Raw genomic sequence first — 18,712 nt, forward strand, 5'->3', positions numbered from 1 at the left:
CTCTCGGGGTGAAGGTAAAGGGTCAGTCGGCTAAAAGGAGTTAAAAGCAGCTGGCGAGGCACAGGGGCCGAGGTCCGAATGCTCGCGGCCTCCCCAAATTCCTATACTGTGCCGGTATTAGGAGGTGGGGCTTTGGCTGGAGATCAGGCCACGCGGGTGGAACTCAGGAATTGGACCACTGTCTTACAAATGAGGCTCCAGAAAGATGCCTCAGACCCCCACCTCGTGGGGATGCAGTGAGAAGTCTGCAGGCTGGAAGAGGGCTGTCACCTGACCATGTGGGCACCTGGTCTTCCAGCCTCCAGAACTGTAAGAAATAAGTTTCTGTTGTTTGTAAGCTACCCAATCTGTGGTACTTTGTTATAGGGCCCCAAACAGGCTAAGACAATCAGGTACGGGGGGGGGGTCCCGGGGCAGCACCAGGGCGATGCCTCCAAATCTTGGATGGAGGAGTAAGACTGCCCTCTAGGGGTTCTACTCTGAAATCACCATATAATCAATTGAAGAGGTAAAAAGTCACTGACTACATACTTGAAATTGGATGTGTTGTGTTGTATGTACCTTCTACTTAGATCGCCTTGATTTGTTTCAGTTACCTTGAAGCAAGTTCCAGAAGGCATGGGGCTGAGTGAGGCAGGCCTGTGGGGACTGTGGCCAAACTAGAGCACCAGGCCCACCTCCGAAAGCAGCCTCGATCCAGCAAGACCCAGGCCCAGGCTCACCACACCTTCCAGGTTTTCAAAGAAGCTGGAAATCCAGACTTTTACATGAAACTAGATTTTTTTTTAAATACTATCAACTAAGTCAAACTTCTAAAAGCACTGCACAGGCCAAACAAAACATATCTGTTGGCCACATCTGACCTGCAGGGTACCTCCATGTCAGCTACCTTACGGACACAGATCACAGGAAATAGAGTAGCTAAAGCACACACCTTTCAAAAGGGTAGAGGAAGCCAGGAAAGACCTCAGCAGTGCCCATCCAAGCAAGGGCCCTGCCCTGTCGCAGGGCCACCTGGATGGCACATCTAGATCCATCTCACCGGGGCAGGCCCAAGGACACCTGTCCCAGGTCTGTGCTTAGCAACTCACCTCCTGACCTCCTGCCTTCAGGGAGGAACATACTGATGCCGGTCCCAGGACAGACGCACCGCAGAGAGGGCCACACCCCAAGTAGGCAGAAATCCAGAGGCAGCATCTGGTCGCTGCTCTGGCCTTGGGGAGTGTGGCTGGGGCACATCCGCTCCTGAGAGAGAGCCGCTCTGGCAGTACCAACAAAGCAGGGTTCTGTGCCTGCCACGCCAGGCCTACGGGAAACCCCAAGGAGGCGCAGCCTTTGGCAAAGCCCTGACCTGACCACCCACACGTGGAGACCCCACCCCCATTCCGCACCGCATTAAGCACTCAGTGAGCCTCAACCCTCCCCAAATTTTTTGCTCCGAGAAGATGAGTAGCCACACTTCTGGGCGTATGTCACCAGAGACCACTTTCTTCTGTGATTCGCTCGACACGTGCCGGGCTCCACGCCTCGCACGAGTCTACTTCAGCAGCCGCCCGCCTCACCCACCTCCTCGCGCTCCTCCTCTGATAAGCCTTCTCTGCCCTGAGCCCAAACGCAGCTGACCACTGCTTTGTTTCTGTCACAGCACAGAACCCTGAACTTACTTCTAACGCCAATCACGATGCTTTTTTTTTTTTTTTGGACATCTGTCCCCTCCCCCACACCGGGAGCACCATAGGAGGAGGGCAGGGCTCCCGTCTCCATTCCTGACACCTAACCCAAGGCCCTGTTCAGTAGCTGCTCAGTGAATTTACCTAGATCTCCTTTAATCTCGCCTTAATCCATCTGGCCAAGCACCTTCTAGACTCTACTCTTGCTTGGATGCCCACAATCCCTCAACCCAACACGTCCCAACTGAAAGCTTATCTTCCCACTCCCTCCACCCAAAAACATCTGTTCTTTCTCCCTTTCTTTCCCCAAACTCGGCAAACCGCACCACCATCCCACAGTTGTTCGTGCTCAAAACCTGGGTGAGGAGGTATCTCGGCAGCCTTGTCCCTCATCCCCAAACCCATCAATGATCAAGCCCTTCAAGCCATCGTGTCAATTCTACCATCTAAATATCTCTGCCTGGGGGCACCTGGGTGGCTGGGTCAGTTGAGCATCCTTTGGCTCAGGTCATGATCCCCGGTTCATGGGATCAAGCCCCGCATCAGGCTCCACACTGAGTGGAGCCTGCTTGGATTCTCTCTCTCCCCCTCTGCCCTTCTCCCCCACATGCGTGTTCTCTCTCTCAAAGTAAAATGAAATTAAAGAAAGAAAGAAATATCTCTGCCTGTTCTTCTCCACCCAGTTCTTTCACCTCAATCCTGGTGACCGTGATCTTGTGTCTGGACTTCTGCATCATCCTGAGAAGGAATCTGCCCACCCAGCCCCACCACCAACTCATCCGCCAGGTTCAGCCAGAAGGATCGCATTAAATTACAGGCTGACCCTGACACTACCCTACTCCCAATCTTAATTCATCAGCAGCTCGTCACGTGCCCTGAGGACAAAACCCAAACTGTTCAACAAAGCCCACATGATCTGGCCAGCTTCCCTCTCCTCATCTCTTCCCACCTCCCTTCCAGAACACAACTCTCCAGCCATGCTATACTTCTGACAGTTCCTGGGTCGAGCTCTGTGCCCTTTGGCCTCTGAACTTCCACTCATGTGGTTCTCAGGACCTGCAACACCCTTTCTTCCTCCAAGTAATTCCTCCTTTATCCTCGTACTTCCTCTGGGAAGCCTTTCCTAATCCCTCTAAATAGAATTAGAAAGATGTAATGTTAACCCAGCATTTATCCATCTGGCCCTGGTCACTCTGTTCCTGCCCTCCAGTCCTCCCACCCAGCTAGGTGACGAGGTTCCTTGGGACAGGGACCCAGCCTGTACCACTCACCCCTACACCCGACCCACCACTTACTGAACACAAGATGCTCAGGAAGTATTTGAACAAAGGGCGTGATGATCCAACAGACCAACGAACCGGCTGCTGAGCATCTGCTGGGGCCCTGGCAGGACCCCTCCAACCAGCTCTCCCCCCCCCCCGCCACCTCTCCTCAAACCCACCCCCAGAGCTCTCCCTCTTCCCCTGCACCCACACCAGGAATTCTGCCTTTTCTTCTTTGGTGGCTGCTTCCCACACATTCTAGTCTCTTCCCTGAGCCCCCTATTTCCAATTTAACTGTTGGAGACCTGCAGGTCCCCCAGGAAAGACAAACCTATAAACCTTCTAAGGGCTTCACCGCTCATCAGCTGGGAGAGATGCAAGGGAACATATAAATAACTTGTATGGAAAAGGATTCCAGACTCCGTCACAGTACGGTGGCCCCAGTCTCCACCTCTCTCAGGTGGTGCCTGGAAGAAGGGGAAGGGGAAGGGGAAGCCCAGCAAAACACCACCCGTCCAAGGAGGCTTCTCCTCCTAGCCGTGCAATCGAGAAAAACACTCATTCACTCAGCCCTGACGGCCTACATCTCCTAGAGAACTGTTTCCTGGCTCATCCTGAGATTCATCCCAAACTTCCGTTTTCCAGATCAAAGCTAAGAAGAGGTTACATAAATGCTAGCTCCCCCAAGCACGGACTAAATGGAAGCCATGGGCTCCCCCTGAGAGTCTACTCATTCCTCTTCCACAGAAAATCCTAAAACATTTGCTCATCTCATTTCCCAACCCATCATGCAAACACGTTGCAGACTCAAATCTCAAAAGGTGGTATGGAGACAGAAAGACAAGCAAACAGCAGTCGGGGAACCAGGGCAACCAGGCACCAGAACCTCAACAACGTGGGGGGCCGGTCAATCGGGCAACACACCCCCCAAAAAAGGAACCATAGTCAGTTTCCTCTATTTAAGGAAGTAGGCAAATAGATCATTTGCCTTAGAACAATTTCTGTCAAATTCCAAGCAAGCTTGGCTCTTCAATGGATAGATCACAGGTTAGCCAGAAGTTTCACCTGTATTTACTTTACTCAACTTTCCACCTAGTGACCACCAAAGCAAGGCAAGAGTAAAATGTAAGGTTCGTGATAAAGAAGAAAACCTCAACTCTCTCCTGACTAGTTTTGATCAAAAGTCTGGCTGCAAGGTATGAGCATCAAAGACCGCCTACAGATCCTCCAGTCTGTCCGTTTCTCTGGCCTACGTAGCACTCATTTTATTCCTGGACCGTCACAGAGCCCTGTGCTTGGTCTACACTGCCTCGGCCCCCTGCACTGTATGAATCTGGGCCCACGGCCAGCATTAAAAGACACGATGATAAACAGGGTCACACAAAATTCACTAGCATCTATTGTGGGGATACAATCACTTACCGTTCCCTCTTGGCAGATCCACAAGAGAAATTTCTCCCTGACAATGTCAAGTAAAACTGGGCTTCTCCAGAGTTGCTGGCTCATTTTCGCTTGTGAGCAATGTGAATCTTAGGTCCATCAAGAAAGCTGTTCTCTTCTTCCTTCGGCTACCGGGAAGCTTACAGCCAAAACTGAATGCTAAAGGTAGTATCTGAGAACTTTTCAGCAGGAGTTTCTATCTCTAATTCTATCCCTGTCCTCACAGCACTACCCTCGCCATTTTCCTGTCACCCTGAGGTTACCCTAGGTTTTTTCACTGTGGGGGAACAAGGAGAGAAAGGGGGGATAAAAGGGTAGGAAGGGAACAACCCTCTGGCCATGCTGCCCAATAGACGAATGTCAGTGCGTGGCAGAGACAAGAGCCAGACCTGTCTTTCTGCTCCAGGACCACAGTCATGTCCAAGGCCCCCTCCTGCCTCTTCTTCATCTCCGAGAGCTTGTTTTCCAGGCTCAACCGAAGAGCCTTCTCTGTCTCTGTCCCCGCAAAGGCCTTTTCCAGTTCTGCCTGGGCGGCTTTCACATCCTAGAGTTAAATGAAATGCATTTGATGCAATTTTTCAATACAATTGGGAACATTTTGAAAGGAAATTGGATTAAAATATAAATATTTATGACTTTTTCTCCGGCACATTTCCCCTCCCTGCATTGTACTATACATGGGGAGAATCAGTAATAAATACATTTGCCAGCCATTTTCTCCCTCTTGTATCCTGAAGAGTAATAGGCATTTCCAATGGAAAAGACTCAAGTCTACAAAAACTGTATTTTTGGGTTTGAAGAATCGGATCAATATTTACAGCTTCAGTGAGAACAAGGAGAAATGTGCCTCTCAATACCTAAACACACATAAATTCCAGAGTCCCCAGAATCTCCATACAAATTCATCCCACACCCCACCGCCCCCTCACTATTTCTTTTAAGATAATGACTACACGATTCTCAAATGCATTTTCTGTATCTCCAAGGTGATGTGGGTGCTGAAGGACTACGTTCTTCCTGAGAGCTCCGAGAGGCCAACAGGGGAAGGATCTCAATCACAGAGGCAGGGCCCGTATTGGGGAAAAGGGCCCTGGTGCTCAGCAAAGTGTCCTGGAGAGACATCTGGATCTCCCAGTGCCAACCGTCTCTGGTTACATCACAAAGATAAAAGTCAAATCAAACTGGGTTCAAAACCCAGCTCTCCTACTTCTTTGCTGTGGGACACTGGGTAGCCACTTAGCCTCTCTGAGCCCCAGCTTATCTGTGAAACAGGGACCACCACCACCCCATCAAAGAGTTGCTGTGTGACTGTCAAATGCCTGCTGCATCACAGGAAGCTCAAGAAAACAAAACGAAACGAAACAAAAGCACTGGCTGCTTCTTCCCTGCCCTTCGGTCCACAGGGGCTCCTGTGAACACTGGGAACGGAAAGCCCACTACGAGCTGCAAGTATAGTGACCCGTGCGTCTTTCTGTGTCCAGCAGGCTTTGTGCTGCGTTCCTCCTCATATCCAAGAAGAGTCAGGGTTTCAGGGGGAGAAAGTGAGATGACACGACAGACCTCAAAGACCAAGAATTGAGTGACGAGTGTCACTTCGTACTAGCTTAATACGGAGGGAAACTTTCAACGTCTAGGAGCCAAGATTTCTTAGCCAAGACACATGCTGCTTCCCATCAAGGGCACAGCAAGCGCCTGGGAACAAGCAGGAGGAGGAGCTACACTCAGTGCCTCCCGGGAAAGGGCACTCAGTGAGCACTGGGGTGACGGGGGATGGAGGCCGGGACCAGACGCAGGGCTGCCCGGGCACACGAGGGCCTGCGAATCGGAATCTGCTTCCAGGCTCCGCGCATGTTAGGGGAGTCCTTCCCCTCTCTGGGCCTCAGTTTCCTCCTCTGGAAAAATAAAGAGACTAAACGAGGTAAGAAGGGCGGTGTTGCACCAAGAACGCAGGCTTTGAAGTCAGCAGTCGTAAAATGGAATCCAGGATCAAACTTAGACTCGTTAGTCTTTCTGTACTCCGGCGTCCTCGTCTGTAAGCACCAAGACGACAACCAGGACGCAGGGTGTACTAGGCGCCTGGGACAGGGCTGGAACCCATGAGATGCTGAATAAGGGTGGCTCTCATTTCTGCTGCAAGTCTGCAAGTGTGTGAAAGAGGGAACAAAATTCTGCTCCCCCCACTATTAACCCACTGCAAGAACACATCCTCCTCGGGGCCTCCAGACTTGCCTGTTCTAAATGGAATATTCTCTTGTTCAGGAGCTCTTCGACCTGCCGCACCTTCTTCTGGGCATCTTCTGTCACCCGCTGCACTTCGGAGCCACCCCCTTCAGCCAGGCTCTCAACTGCTTTACTGCAAAAAGAGGCAAAAGTGTAAAATCCATGCGCGGACAGTCAGAGGGTGGTTTCAGTGGCCCCAAAGAGACAAGGAATATTTGTTAGTCATTTCTCCCACAGACCTGTGCTGGAGCTTTGTGGTTGTTGTTTTCAATTTTTATTTTTATTTATTTTTTTGAGAGAGAGAGAGAAATCAAGTGGAGAGGGGGCAGAGGGAGAGAGAAGGAATCTTAAGCAGACTCCACACTTAGCGTGGAGCCTGACGTGGGGCTTGATCCCACGACCCTGGGATCATGACCTGAGCCGAAACCAAAAGTCAGATGCTCAACCAACTGAGTCACCTGGTGCCCCCTTTTTTAAATTAATATTTGTAATTCAAATACACAGTGAAGTATATGAATGTATCAAAATCAGTCAACATGTACACCTTGAACTTACATGTTATATGTCAATCATACCTCTATGTAAAATACATATATATAAACCCAAATTAAGAAAGAAGTAAGAATCATCTACAATCTTACCAGCCAGAAAAACTAAGTTAACATTTTAGCATGTAGCCTTTCAGATACTTTCTGCAAAAACAGAACAAACCATACAATATATATCCATGATCTGACTTTACTACTTACTACACCATAAACATCCTTCTGTGTCAATAAACATAAATCTCTACCATTTTTAAAGGCTACATATTAATTCACTGTATGAAATATACTAGAGTATATTAAATCAATCCCCTATTTTTTTTATCGAAGTAGAGCCGACACCCATCAATCCCCTCATGTAAAAATATTTAGATGATTTCTGATTTTACACATTTGTCTGAAAACACTTCTAAAGCTCTGAGGACAGTGCAAATAAAGACTTTATTCATATCTTGAGTACAAAGTACTCAAATACATGTTAGTGTTGTTATCATCTTATAAGCAACATTATAATAAGAGCATGCTTGCATATATACGACCCGGTGATCTCCCAGGGTCAGTTTCCACAGAGGGAATTACCAGGTCAAAGGGTAAGCACACTTGTAAGACTCTTGACAGCCACTGCCGACTCTCCCACCAGGAAACTTCCGGCAAAGTACACCTCCACCAGCGGTAGGAGAGGGGGAGAGCTGGTCCGACGAACCAACGCGCAAAGGAACAGCACGCGACGGAAAGCAATCTGAGGGATCGAGGGCTTTTCTACAGCGTCTTTTGCCAACTGGAGGGCAGAGCATTTTAAACACAGCGTGCCCCACCTGTGAGCCCCAGCCACCTCTCCGGGCGTGAGGCCAGGAGGCTGCGCAGGCAGCCCACGCTCCGTCAAGTGCGGAGTTCACGCTGCTGGGCAGCACGGAATGTTAGCCGTCCAGCGGGCCAGGACCGGTGGGGATGGAGCACCAAAGCCTGACACAGGACCCCAACGCCTGACGCCTCTCATCGGGGTCCTCCTCAAAAGAAAAACCGTCAGATACGACCTCGTGGGACATTTACTCGGAGCGCATCTCCGCAGATTTCTAAACGACTGCAGGTTGGCAGAAGGCAGAATCATAAAGGAAACGGCTCCACCTAAAGCTGGCTTCTCAGAAAAACTGCAACAGAACAAATTTCTTCACCGCCAGCCTCCCGTGCCCTACTTTAGGGGGCATATGAAATGTTCCCAACCAAGTGCCATGTGATCAGACGCTCACATGCACGGGCCATGTGAATTTTTGACTGAGAACAATGGAAAGTCAAGAGGGCCATACTTGCCGTCCAAGCATCAAACAGGAGCTGCCTGCGAATAAAGACTTTATTCATATCTTGCTTCCTTTCGCCAACAGGCCTTCAGAAGGCCCCAGTGTCATGACATCATTTTAATGGAATTCAACGTTCAACTGCAAGAACGAACATGGACCCTGAAGCCTGAACAGATCTGCTTCCAAATTTACATTCTCTCATGTCCTCAATGTGACTCTGGGCAAATCGCCCTACGCCTCAGGTTCCTCACTTGAAAAGTGACACGCTTGCCTCTTAGAATGAACATGCTAACACGTGTGGTGGCCGCGGCACGGCGCCCTTCCCCGCCCCCCCCCCCCCCCCCGCATCTGAGCGCCACCTGCTGGCCCTGTGGCCACCACAGCGCCGGCCCCTGCTGAGATGCCAGGAGAGGCCTCCGTCTACCCCTCTGAGCTGAGACAGGTCATTCTCCGGCCAGAACCGGGGCCGCCACTGCCACTTCCCCTCCAATGCCATGATGTGCGCGGCCCTGGCTCCCTTGGCCCATTTCTCCATCAGTGACGGCTGGAGTTCCCCGCGATTCGGTCGTTTCTGTCGTTCCTCAGAAGGCACGGCATACGGCTGATACCACACGCAAGGCTACAGGCTCTTCCTCCTGAGCCGCGGATACGGGATTTTTCCAGTCCTGAATTCCCACTAACCACCACCAGTGTTTTAGCCCTGGGCTTCACAGAGCCCCCTCTAGGGAATGGTCTCCCCCCCCACCTCCCCCCGCCCAGAGAGGGCAAACACGTCGTCTCCCTCCCGTCCGCCCACAACGAACCTCGGTGTTTTATAGTCAGAATCATATACACTGGCAAGAGGCGGACGACAGTTTCTAACAAGTGCTGGTATTATTCAGTTTGTTTGCATTTTAGTTATACCAATAAAATATATCCCCAATAATAAATGTTCCAACTTTTCATTTATCATCTTTGTATTTTACAGTTACTGTAGCAATAAAATTTATACTCGGCAGTATGGTGCAATTTTCCTCTACTAATGGAATTATTATTTTTGTTTGTGCTTTAAAGCTACAGAGATAAAATTTACTCCCGACAATATGTCTGCCTTTGTTTTTAATGTCCCCTTACTGTAACTGATAAGTACAACAGTGGAGACCCAGCACACATACGTGTTTCCCCCCCCAGCAAGGCAGAGCGGGCTCCAGAGTCAGACGGGCCCAGGATCTGTCACCCACCTGGGCCGGCCCCCCAACTCCTCCGGGCCCCAGTTTCCCCCGCACTCAAATGAGAATGCCGGCTGCCTCACATCACTGTTGTGAAACTGATAAAGCCATAAAGCAGGTCAAGTGCCAGACACGGGGTCTGGGGCAAAGTAGAATAAATGGCAGTCCGCTCCCCCTACCCTGTCTCTCCTTATAGAATCTGGGCCAACAGACGAGATGGAGAGCAAGACCTAAGGCGAAGAAAGGTGGGGACAAAGTGGTCTAAACCAGCATTCCACCCGATACAAAAGAGAACCTTCTATAAATATCACCCCTGCTACCCTTTTTAACCATCACCCTTTCCTCTTGATTCTTTCCATTCTAATTATAGTTCTGGAGAAAAAGCAGGTGCTTTTCCTGTGACAGGTCCCCATCTCCTGCCCAACCCCCACCAAAAAAAAAAAAAAAAAACACCGTAAAAGTGAAAAAGGGAGTTGAGGGCATTAAACAAAGGTATTTTTTCCGTCACCCAGAATGTACCTACACACGCCTGTAGGTGCTGGGCAGTTGGGGGCAGGGAAAGGCACACTTAGCAGGGATGTGACAGACACCGTGCGGGTCCTACAGCACACAGCACGCACAAGGGGCCCACGGAGTAGGAACGGCGGAGGTGCCCCACGCTGCGCTGAAGGAGAAGAGGCTCTTGGCCTTAGAAGAGGTGCAGTCGTGTTGGAGAAACAAGAATCACGCACGTGAAAATTAAAAAGAGCATACAAGGGGCGCCTGGGTGGCTCACTGAGTTAAGCGTCTGACTCTTGGTTTCAGTTCAGGTCATGATCTCACGGTTCATGGTTTGAGCCCCACATTGGGCTCCAAGCTGACAGCACGGAAACTGTTGGGATTCTCTCTCTGTTCCTCCCCCACTCATGCTCGCTCTCTCTCTCTCTCTCTCTCTCTCTCTCTCAAAATAAATAAATAAATAAATAAACTTAAAAAAAAAAGAAGGTCCACGGAAAAAAAGAAAAAAAAGCATATGAAATCAGGGCTGGACCCAAAGTCAGGGACCTGCATTCTCATCCCAGCTCCAATCATCCCGCCTGAGTGGTGCTGGTCACAGTCCTTCCCTTCTCAGGCCTCAACCCCACCCCCCCCACCCCCCCCACCCCCCCCCCCCCGCCGTCCACAAGGAGGCTTTCCTCAAGATTTGCCTGGCTCCCAGGAGAACGATGGCATCCAAACGGATGCAAATGGGTCTTATAAACTATAAAGTGCCGGCACACACGCGAGAGCGTGATTCTCTGCCAGGGAAGCTTGTGAAGGCATGGAAACGTGGGCTACAGGCAGCCAGGCGGGGCTCGCCCCGAGCCTCGGTGTCAGCTAGGCGACAGGAAAAGCAGAAGGGGCCGCCAGGGCCAAGCCAGAGCAGCGGGAACAGAACGTGTTCAGTATCCGTGAGCCAGACGAGGAACGTGTGTCAGACGAGGCACTGGCAGGGAGAACGCCGGAGCAGCTACGTCGTCGCGAACACTCTTCACAGAGCTCGCGGTCTTAGCCCCTGACCTAGGAGTCAGCCTTGACATCCCCCTCCCCATCCGTGACCCAGCCCTGTTGATTTTGCTCACCAGACGCCTCTGCAGGCCGCCCACCCCTCGCCATCGCTAGCCTCTCACCTGAACTACCGGACGAGCCTCCTGACTGGTCTCCCTGCCTCCCCGCCCCGCGCTCCGTCTACGAAGCGCCTTCCTCTCCGCATCCAGTGACCTCCACAAAACTAAATCTGATTGTGTCAGCTGCTCAAACCCGTGACTTCTTCCCGTTTATCTGGGATAATCTCTGCTGTGGCTTCAAGACCCTGCAGGACAAGACACAGACCTCCCCAGACTTCCCATATTCCCTCGGACTGCACGTGCACAGCTAATTCCTACTTGCTCCTCAGACCTCACCTAAGTGCTCCCCCCTCAGGGCCCCTTCCCTGCAATACGTCTCTATTGACGGACCTGTTCCTACCCTGTCAACACTCCCCGCTGCCTCTGTCTTCCTCACGGCTCTTTTCCCACTTGGTATTTATCCGCTTACCATCCCGAGTATTTTATCACCATCGCCCCTTCTAGAATGCAAGCCTGTCTGGATCACCACTGCATCCCCGGGAGCCTAGCCCAGTGCGGCACAGAACAGCTGCTTAATAAATCTTTTCTGGATAAATTAATAAAACTAGTCACACCAGGGGCGCCTGGGTGGCTCAGTCGGTTGAGCGTCCGACTTCGGCTCAGGTCATGATCTCGCGGTCCGTGAGTTCGAGCCCCGCGTCGGGCTCTGTGCTGACAGCTCAGAGCCTGGAGCCTGTTTCCGATTCTGTGTCTCCCTCTTTCTCTGACCCTCCCCCATTCATGCTCTGTCTCTCTCTGTCTCAAAAAATAAATAAACGTTAAAAAAATTAAAAAAACAAAAACAAAAAAACTAGTCAGACCAAAACGGTCTGCGTGGGCAGCTTGGGAATCTACACCCACAAATGCATGCACGAGCCCTGAAAACATTCAGCCCCGTGTGTGGTATGGAGGAGCGCACACAGCCTTTGTGAGTTCGGGTTTCCGCGTGTACTCGCCCGCTAACGGCAACTCCTAGCCAAGACCTGCAGCAGGCAGGGCGCTGAGCACGAAACAGACCAAATTCAAATTCTACTACTGACCTCCAGACTTGGTAAAGTTGACTTGACTTCGTGCCAGAGAATGATGTGCTTCAAAAAAACCAAAAAACAAAAACAAACAAAAAATGTGCAACAGCAGCCAACAAAAACAAAAACTTATCAATCGAGTTTTCTCATTCATTCCTTCATTCATTCACTCACTCGTTCAGAAAATACCAAGCGTACAAGATAGGCAATAAGCGAGGGAGGTCTGGGCCAGGGAGCCCCTAGTCTCCTCGAAGCCAGCAGCAGCCCAACTTCCAGCTGCTGGCCGCGTGACAATGAAAGGAATGACATGGCCCGGCCCAGAGCGGCGCAGCTGTGCCCTAAGCCAAAGAGTCCATGCTCCTGGCCCACTGGACCCAGCAGGAGCTCAGCTACCAAGACAAATGGTGTGCCTCCACCCAAGCTTTCAGCCAGATCCTTGGTGGAAGGTGGGTCAGCCCCGGGAAGCCTCATTCCACTCTCACCAAGCAAAACTGTATACTTCGGTGCCCCAACAGACCCACAAACGCCCTCTTGTCGCCGTGCCCCCATTATACTCTGTCTACAAGCGTGCTACAAGGCTGAAGTGGGGGGACGTCTCTTTTCAAATCCTCGCTACGCGGCACAATTACATAATAAATGTTTACGAATGAATGAATAACCAATCGAGTCATCGACTGTATTCTCTGAACTGGGCTTGTTGTTCGACAAATATTTAACTATTTGATTAATTAAAATAATACTTCTCAAACGTGTTTTAAGCAGAGCACCTCTTTTAAACAAAATGTTGTAAGAGACCCTAGTGCATTAAACAGATACAAAAACAAGTTCCTCTGGTTAAAGCCCTACCCTCTGCGTCCCAGCCTCACTCACCAGAGTCCCTCAGGATTCCTGCAAGCCCTAGGGCCTTTACCGCAATGAAAATGAATGAGCTGCTGATAGAATTAAGGACATGGGTGGATCCCACAAACACGCTGCTGAGGAAAGAGGCCAGACATAAAAGGGGGCGTGTACGGTACGGGACTCCATTCCTATCAAGTTCAAAAGTGGGCAGAACTAAACACCGATGCCATCAGTGTTCCGCACAGTGGTTATCTTTGTGGAGAAGGGGACTTCTGGGGGGTGGGTGATGTTCCGGTTTTCGATCTGGATGGTGGCCCCACAGGTGTTTTTAGTGCAAATTCGCCATCTGCACACTTAAGATCACATCGTTTTCCCTGTGAAGTATATTACACTTCAGAAGTTTGTTGAAAAGTAGTTAAACAAAAACGGACACCTCCTTGGGGTCCTCAGGGCCCAGTGGGAAAACAACTGGCTCAGAAAACACAAGGCTGTGTTCTATGGACCCAGCCAGCCTCCACCCCCCGGAACCCCGGGCACCCTGCAAGCTTGTGACAGGATGACAGGTACTCACGAGGCTTTGATGAGAAGCTGCTCCCTCTCCTGGAGCTCCCGCTTCAGACTCTCCACTTCCACCTTCAGTTCGATGTTCTTCCAGTCAAGATTAGGAAAGAAAAGAAACAACGTGAAATACGGGACCCCAGAATGTGCGCGGTGGGGAAACAGCTTTCCGCACAGACTAACTTACAGGACGCTTATAATAGGCAGATGCTAGATTCAAAACCTCATTAGCCTCAGGGCACAGGGAGAAAGGAATTATTAAACACTGGTGGTCTCAAAAGGAAGCCCTGGATTCCTCAAGACTTGGAACAATTATGTAAATTTTCCAAGCTTCTAACAGCCAGAGCACTCAAACACTGAGGCATAAATGTCATACAAGTGAGGCTGATTTAAAAATGGTTTGCCCTCCGCCAGGCAAATTTACAAGCAATTCTGCAGTTTGCTTTTCCCATTCCAAGGCAATTACTTCTGCTTGTTTACAATCATGCATGTGGTGGCTGTAGCAGTGGGAACGTGTTACAGCCTCAAAATAAATAAATAAGTAAGTAAATAAAACACGTGGATGGATAAGTGGGAGGCCACACCACTGCCTGTCTCATTTCAGCGTAAGATTTCGGGGCACTTACAAAAAAGCCACCACCGCGTGGGGCAAGCTGTCTATGAGGGCCACCACGGCGTTCTCCGACCACACGTCCTCCTCTTAACTGACTGCAACGAAGGGAGTCACACATGGCCTCGGGCTCCTAACTCACGTGACAACCCAAAGACAGAAGCTCTGGTAAAGACACCGCAGTGTGAGACACTGGGGCAGTGGCGGGCTTCTCAAACCTGCCCACGAACGTATCCCAGGTGGAACAGCAGATGAACTCCCGCTAGTAGAGCCTGAGGTCTGAGTGCGTAGCTGGTGGAGGATTGCTATAAATCCAAGATTTCTCCGAAACCTCGCTCCTGTTTTGTTTTAATAATTCATGCCAATTTCACATCCATAATCCATGTGGGTTATTTTAAACAAAAGTCACATTTCCGGTAAAATTTATAATCTCAGGGGACACGCCTCCTACCTTCCTGCCAAGCAGCCCTGGGGGAATGAGGACCCGAGACTGAGAAGTCAGCCAGAATGGAAATCAACCCGCTAACCTGGGCTGGTCGCAGACATATACCGATGACCTGTGACAGGACCGGCATGGGGCTAAGCGCTGAGGACGGCGTGGTGAACAAGGCAGACACGGGCCCTGCCTGCACACCGGCATCAACTATGAAACTGGAAGTGCAAGCCTATAGTCGTCCTCGGAAGCACAAGCCCAGGAGGTGAGAGAGCGAAGTTTCTTCTCTCAGGCCACTCGAGCGCCAATGAAACACACAAGCCCTACCTGACATAGGGGATTTGAGGAGCAAATGAGCTCACACATGAGAAGAGCCTAGCAGACGGGGCTCCCAGTGCATTATCTTCTTCCCGGTCAACAACAGGCACTAAAGAAGTCATCTACGAGACCAAACTTTGTTAGGAGAAGCTGATCTTTGCATAAAGATCACTGCATGACAGTTCACCGGTCTTCAGCTGGTTTTGTGAGGACCCTACAGCAACAGCCTTCAAACAGAGGACACCTTTTCAGCTCTAAGAAGGGCAGAGAGTTTCCATTTAAGAACTGACACCAGATAATCTAAACTGCTTTCTGATGAACTAACCGGCACCCCCGACCTAAAACGATGGAGAGCTAACATGTCCACGAGACCAATTTTTCAAGCCCCAATACCTGAAGTTATAAACTTACAATTCATGGGAATCAGTCTCCAAACCATAAGTCAAGACATCTCATAAGCTTAAAATGGAATTTCGTTATAAAAGAGAATGAAGACGCCCTTACACTACTGTTAAGGAAAAGATACCCTTATCCTTATTATTAAAGAAAAATGCAAGGTACAGAACAGAATGTGCCTGCATTTATGTAAAAAGGAGATTTATACCCACACACACACCTGCTTGTACATACATAAAATTCCTCTGCATAAATAATTAATAATATCGGTTAGATCTGGGGAACCAGGAGACAAGGGTGGATGAAAGTCTCTCTAGTGTATTCCTTTGATGCTTTTTGAATTCTGAGCCATGTACACCTACCTATCCAACAACTTGAAATAAAAGTATAATTAAATCAGGTCATCTAATCAGACAGTGTAAAAAAAAAAAAAAAAAAAAAAAAAAAAAAGCTAAACAGCAGAGTAAAATGAGGCAGGCCTGTATTCAGAATACACCTCTCATAGTAGCTTTGTGACATCCAGCAAGTTACTGATCTTCCCTGAACTTCAGTTTCCTCTTCTGTAAAATGAGGATAATCTCCACTGCACAAGGCTGTCTTGAGAGTTAAAATATGATAAATGTCCAAATGCCCAAGACCGTGGCTTACAGAGAGCAAACAATTAACACGCTTTGGCTCCCTATCACCCTAGAAGTGTGTAACCATACTTACACAGAAAATGTTTTAGGCCATTGGTTTTTCCTTCAAACTATGATTGCATCATCACTCCCTTCCAGAAAAGGTGACATCCTCATTGCCTTTCCACCCCCACACTGAAGGGGAAAAAAAAAAAAAACTGCCTTAAGGGACAAGAGAGCTTTTCAATTCTTGAAAAGGCTCAGAAGTACAGTACAATCCTTCTTCAACACAAGCCCATTTAAGTCCCATCTGCTGAAACTCAAGGAGAGTCCTTTTTCCCCCTTCAGAAGTTTCCAGTGGTGCAAACTTCAGAAGAGAAAAGACGGAGACATTCCCCGAGCCAGGGGCTAATCTGCTGGAGAAAGCCAAAAAATGGGCACCGAAATACTGTTTGTACTTATGTCTTTTCAGGAAAGCCAAGTTCTGTTTTCAACTTTCAGCACCAAGGTCTGTTTTCAGGCAGAGGCCCCCAGGTCAAGACTTCAGATGGGAACAGACGCTTTTCTGACCGTCACAAGCAAGCACGCAAGGAATACAGAAGAGCCAGGGCACAGAGAGCTGACGGTCCTCAAGGCGGGCTGCCAAGGGAAGCCTCTGTCAGACAGCGAGGATCATCGCCAAGCACTGACTGTGTGCTAGGGCTTTTCCTCTGCCGTTCCGTTTTAATCCACACAAATAACCCTGTGACAGAGGGACTGTCACTTAACTCCGAAAGCAAGCCCAGGGAGCTGAAGGGCCTTGCCTACAGCTACACGAGTCAGTGGGTAACAGCAGGCCGCAATTCCAAAGACACTCCACCATTTCACCACCTTTGTCTCAATCGTGAATAATTAGGAAAAGGCAACTGAGATAGAAAGAGTAAATGAGAATTAGGATTTGAAAAAGAGAGACAGAATCCCTTAAAATTAATCTTGCAACTCTTTGCTTACTATTAAGATCATCCTATTGTTTTATGCTCCCCGTAATCCATTCAGATTAAATGAAAGCAGCTCTGTCTGTTCAGGCTAACTCGGAGAACAAATATTAATCAAATTTCTGCTGGGAATGACTCTGAGAAAAAAACCAGGTGTGGCCGTGGGAAGTGGGACCTCACAGTTTTATAGACGTGTTCGGTGGGGCCATCAAATTCCTGTTGCATTCTTTCCTCCAGGAAATAGATGCGGAGCTTTAAATTAAAGTTTTCTTTCTTCAATTCAGTGATTTGCTGGAAAATAAGCACAGAAGGGTTATCAAAAGTAAGGTCTGAAGGACGGTACCTGCATTAATCCCTGTAGCTCCTAAGGCTACGAATGGACTGAAATGTTAAATACTAGAGAAAACTTACCTTTGCTGCAATTGTACCAACCCAGAATTAAGTGGTTCTCGCTAGTCGAATTTAAGACAATCTGAGCACTTGAATGAATAATGACTGAAGAAAAGAATTCGTGACTCCACACTGCTGATAAGTAAGTAAAGAAAGGAAGAAAGAAAGGAAAAGAAAGAAAACAAAAGGAAAGGAAAGGCAAATCTCTTCTTCACAAATGAAATCCAGTTCACCATTATAAAAAAAATAAATTAAAAAAAAATAAAATATAAAAAATAAAAATAGGGGTGCCTGGGTGGCTCAGTCGGTTAAGCGTTCAAACCTGATCTCAGCTCAGGTCATGACCTTAGAATCTGTGAGTTCAAGCTCTGCATTGGGCTGCCGGCACAGAGCCTGCTTGGGATTCTGTCTCTCCTCTCTGCCCCTTCCCCACTTGCACTTTCTCTTTCTCCCAGAATAAATAAATAAACTTTAAAAAAATAATAAAAATAAAAACAAATTTAAAAAAAGGAAATCACCATTATCCAACCATTACAGTAATAACTGATTCAGGTAAGAATCATCAATGCTAGGGGCGCCTGGGTGGCTCAGTCGGCTAGGTCTCCAACTTCGACCCAGGTCATGATCTTGAGGTCTGGGAGTTTGAGCCCCGCGTCGGGCTCTGTGCTGACAGCTCAGAGCCTGGAGCCTGCTTCGGATTCTGGGTCTCCCTCTCTCTCTGCCCCTCCCCCACTCACACTCTGTCTCTCCGTGTCTCTCTCTCTCTCTCTCTCAAAAATACACATTAAAAAAAAAAGGAATCATCAATGTTAAAAGCATTTGATAAAAGATCACTGGAGAACATGACATTCACCCAGTTATTACCCCACAGATGGCTTATTAATTACTAAAGGAAAAGGTCCATTACAATTTAGGAATCCAGTAGACACCACCTAAATCAAGATAATATTTTAAATGTCACCAGTGATGGGGCGAAGTGACATGCAGTGTCTCCTGAAACAAAGCACTGAAAGCAAGCGACTTCATTTTAAATGTTCCTGCCCACAACCTTTAGCCTGCACCTAATGAAGCAGTCCATCTGACGAATCCAAATAGAAGGACGTTTGCAGAACAGCAGGCCTGAACCCTTCAAAAGTCTTAATGACAATCTTAAGGTACAAGTAGTTGGGGAACTCTTCTAAATAAATGGAAGTGATGGAGGCATGATTACTAAGTGCAATGAAATCATATAGTAAATCTTGAATTTAAAAAAAAAAAAAAAGAAAGAAAAGAAAAGAAAAAAGCTC

At 48.8% G+C, this 18,712-nt stretch overlaps 1 protein-coding gene across 6 annotated transcripts in view; it reads right to left on the reverse strand.

The window, feature by feature from the left end:
• Positions 1-18,712, reverse strand: part of CDK5RAP2 (CDK5 regulatory subunit associated protein 2) — a 170,294-nt gene that overhangs the window by 125,258 nt on the left and 26,324 nt on the right. For all 6 annotated transcript variants that reach the window (XM_042913941.1, XM_042913937.1, XM_042913940.1 and 3 more), the window contains exons 4-7: positions 17,217-17,327; positions 13,702-13,778; positions 6,602-6,725; positions 4,762-4,916 (exon numbers count right to left, since the gene is read on the reverse strand). In XM_042913941.1, coding sequence (XP_042769875.1) covers positions 4,762-4,916; positions 6,602-6,725; positions 13,702-13,778; positions 17,217-17,327 — 467 coding nt within the window. The remainder of the gene's footprint in view (positions 1-4,761; positions 4,917-6,601; positions 6,726-13,701; positions 13,779-17,216; positions 17,328-18,712) is intronic.

Source organism: Panthera leo, chromosome D4 (assembly GCF_018350215.1).
Source record: "Panthera leo isolate Ple1 chromosome D4, P.leo_Ple1_pat1.1, whole genome shotgun sequence".
Lineage (NCBI taxonomy): Eukaryota > Metazoa > Chordata > Mammalia > Carnivora > Felidae > Panthera > Panthera leo.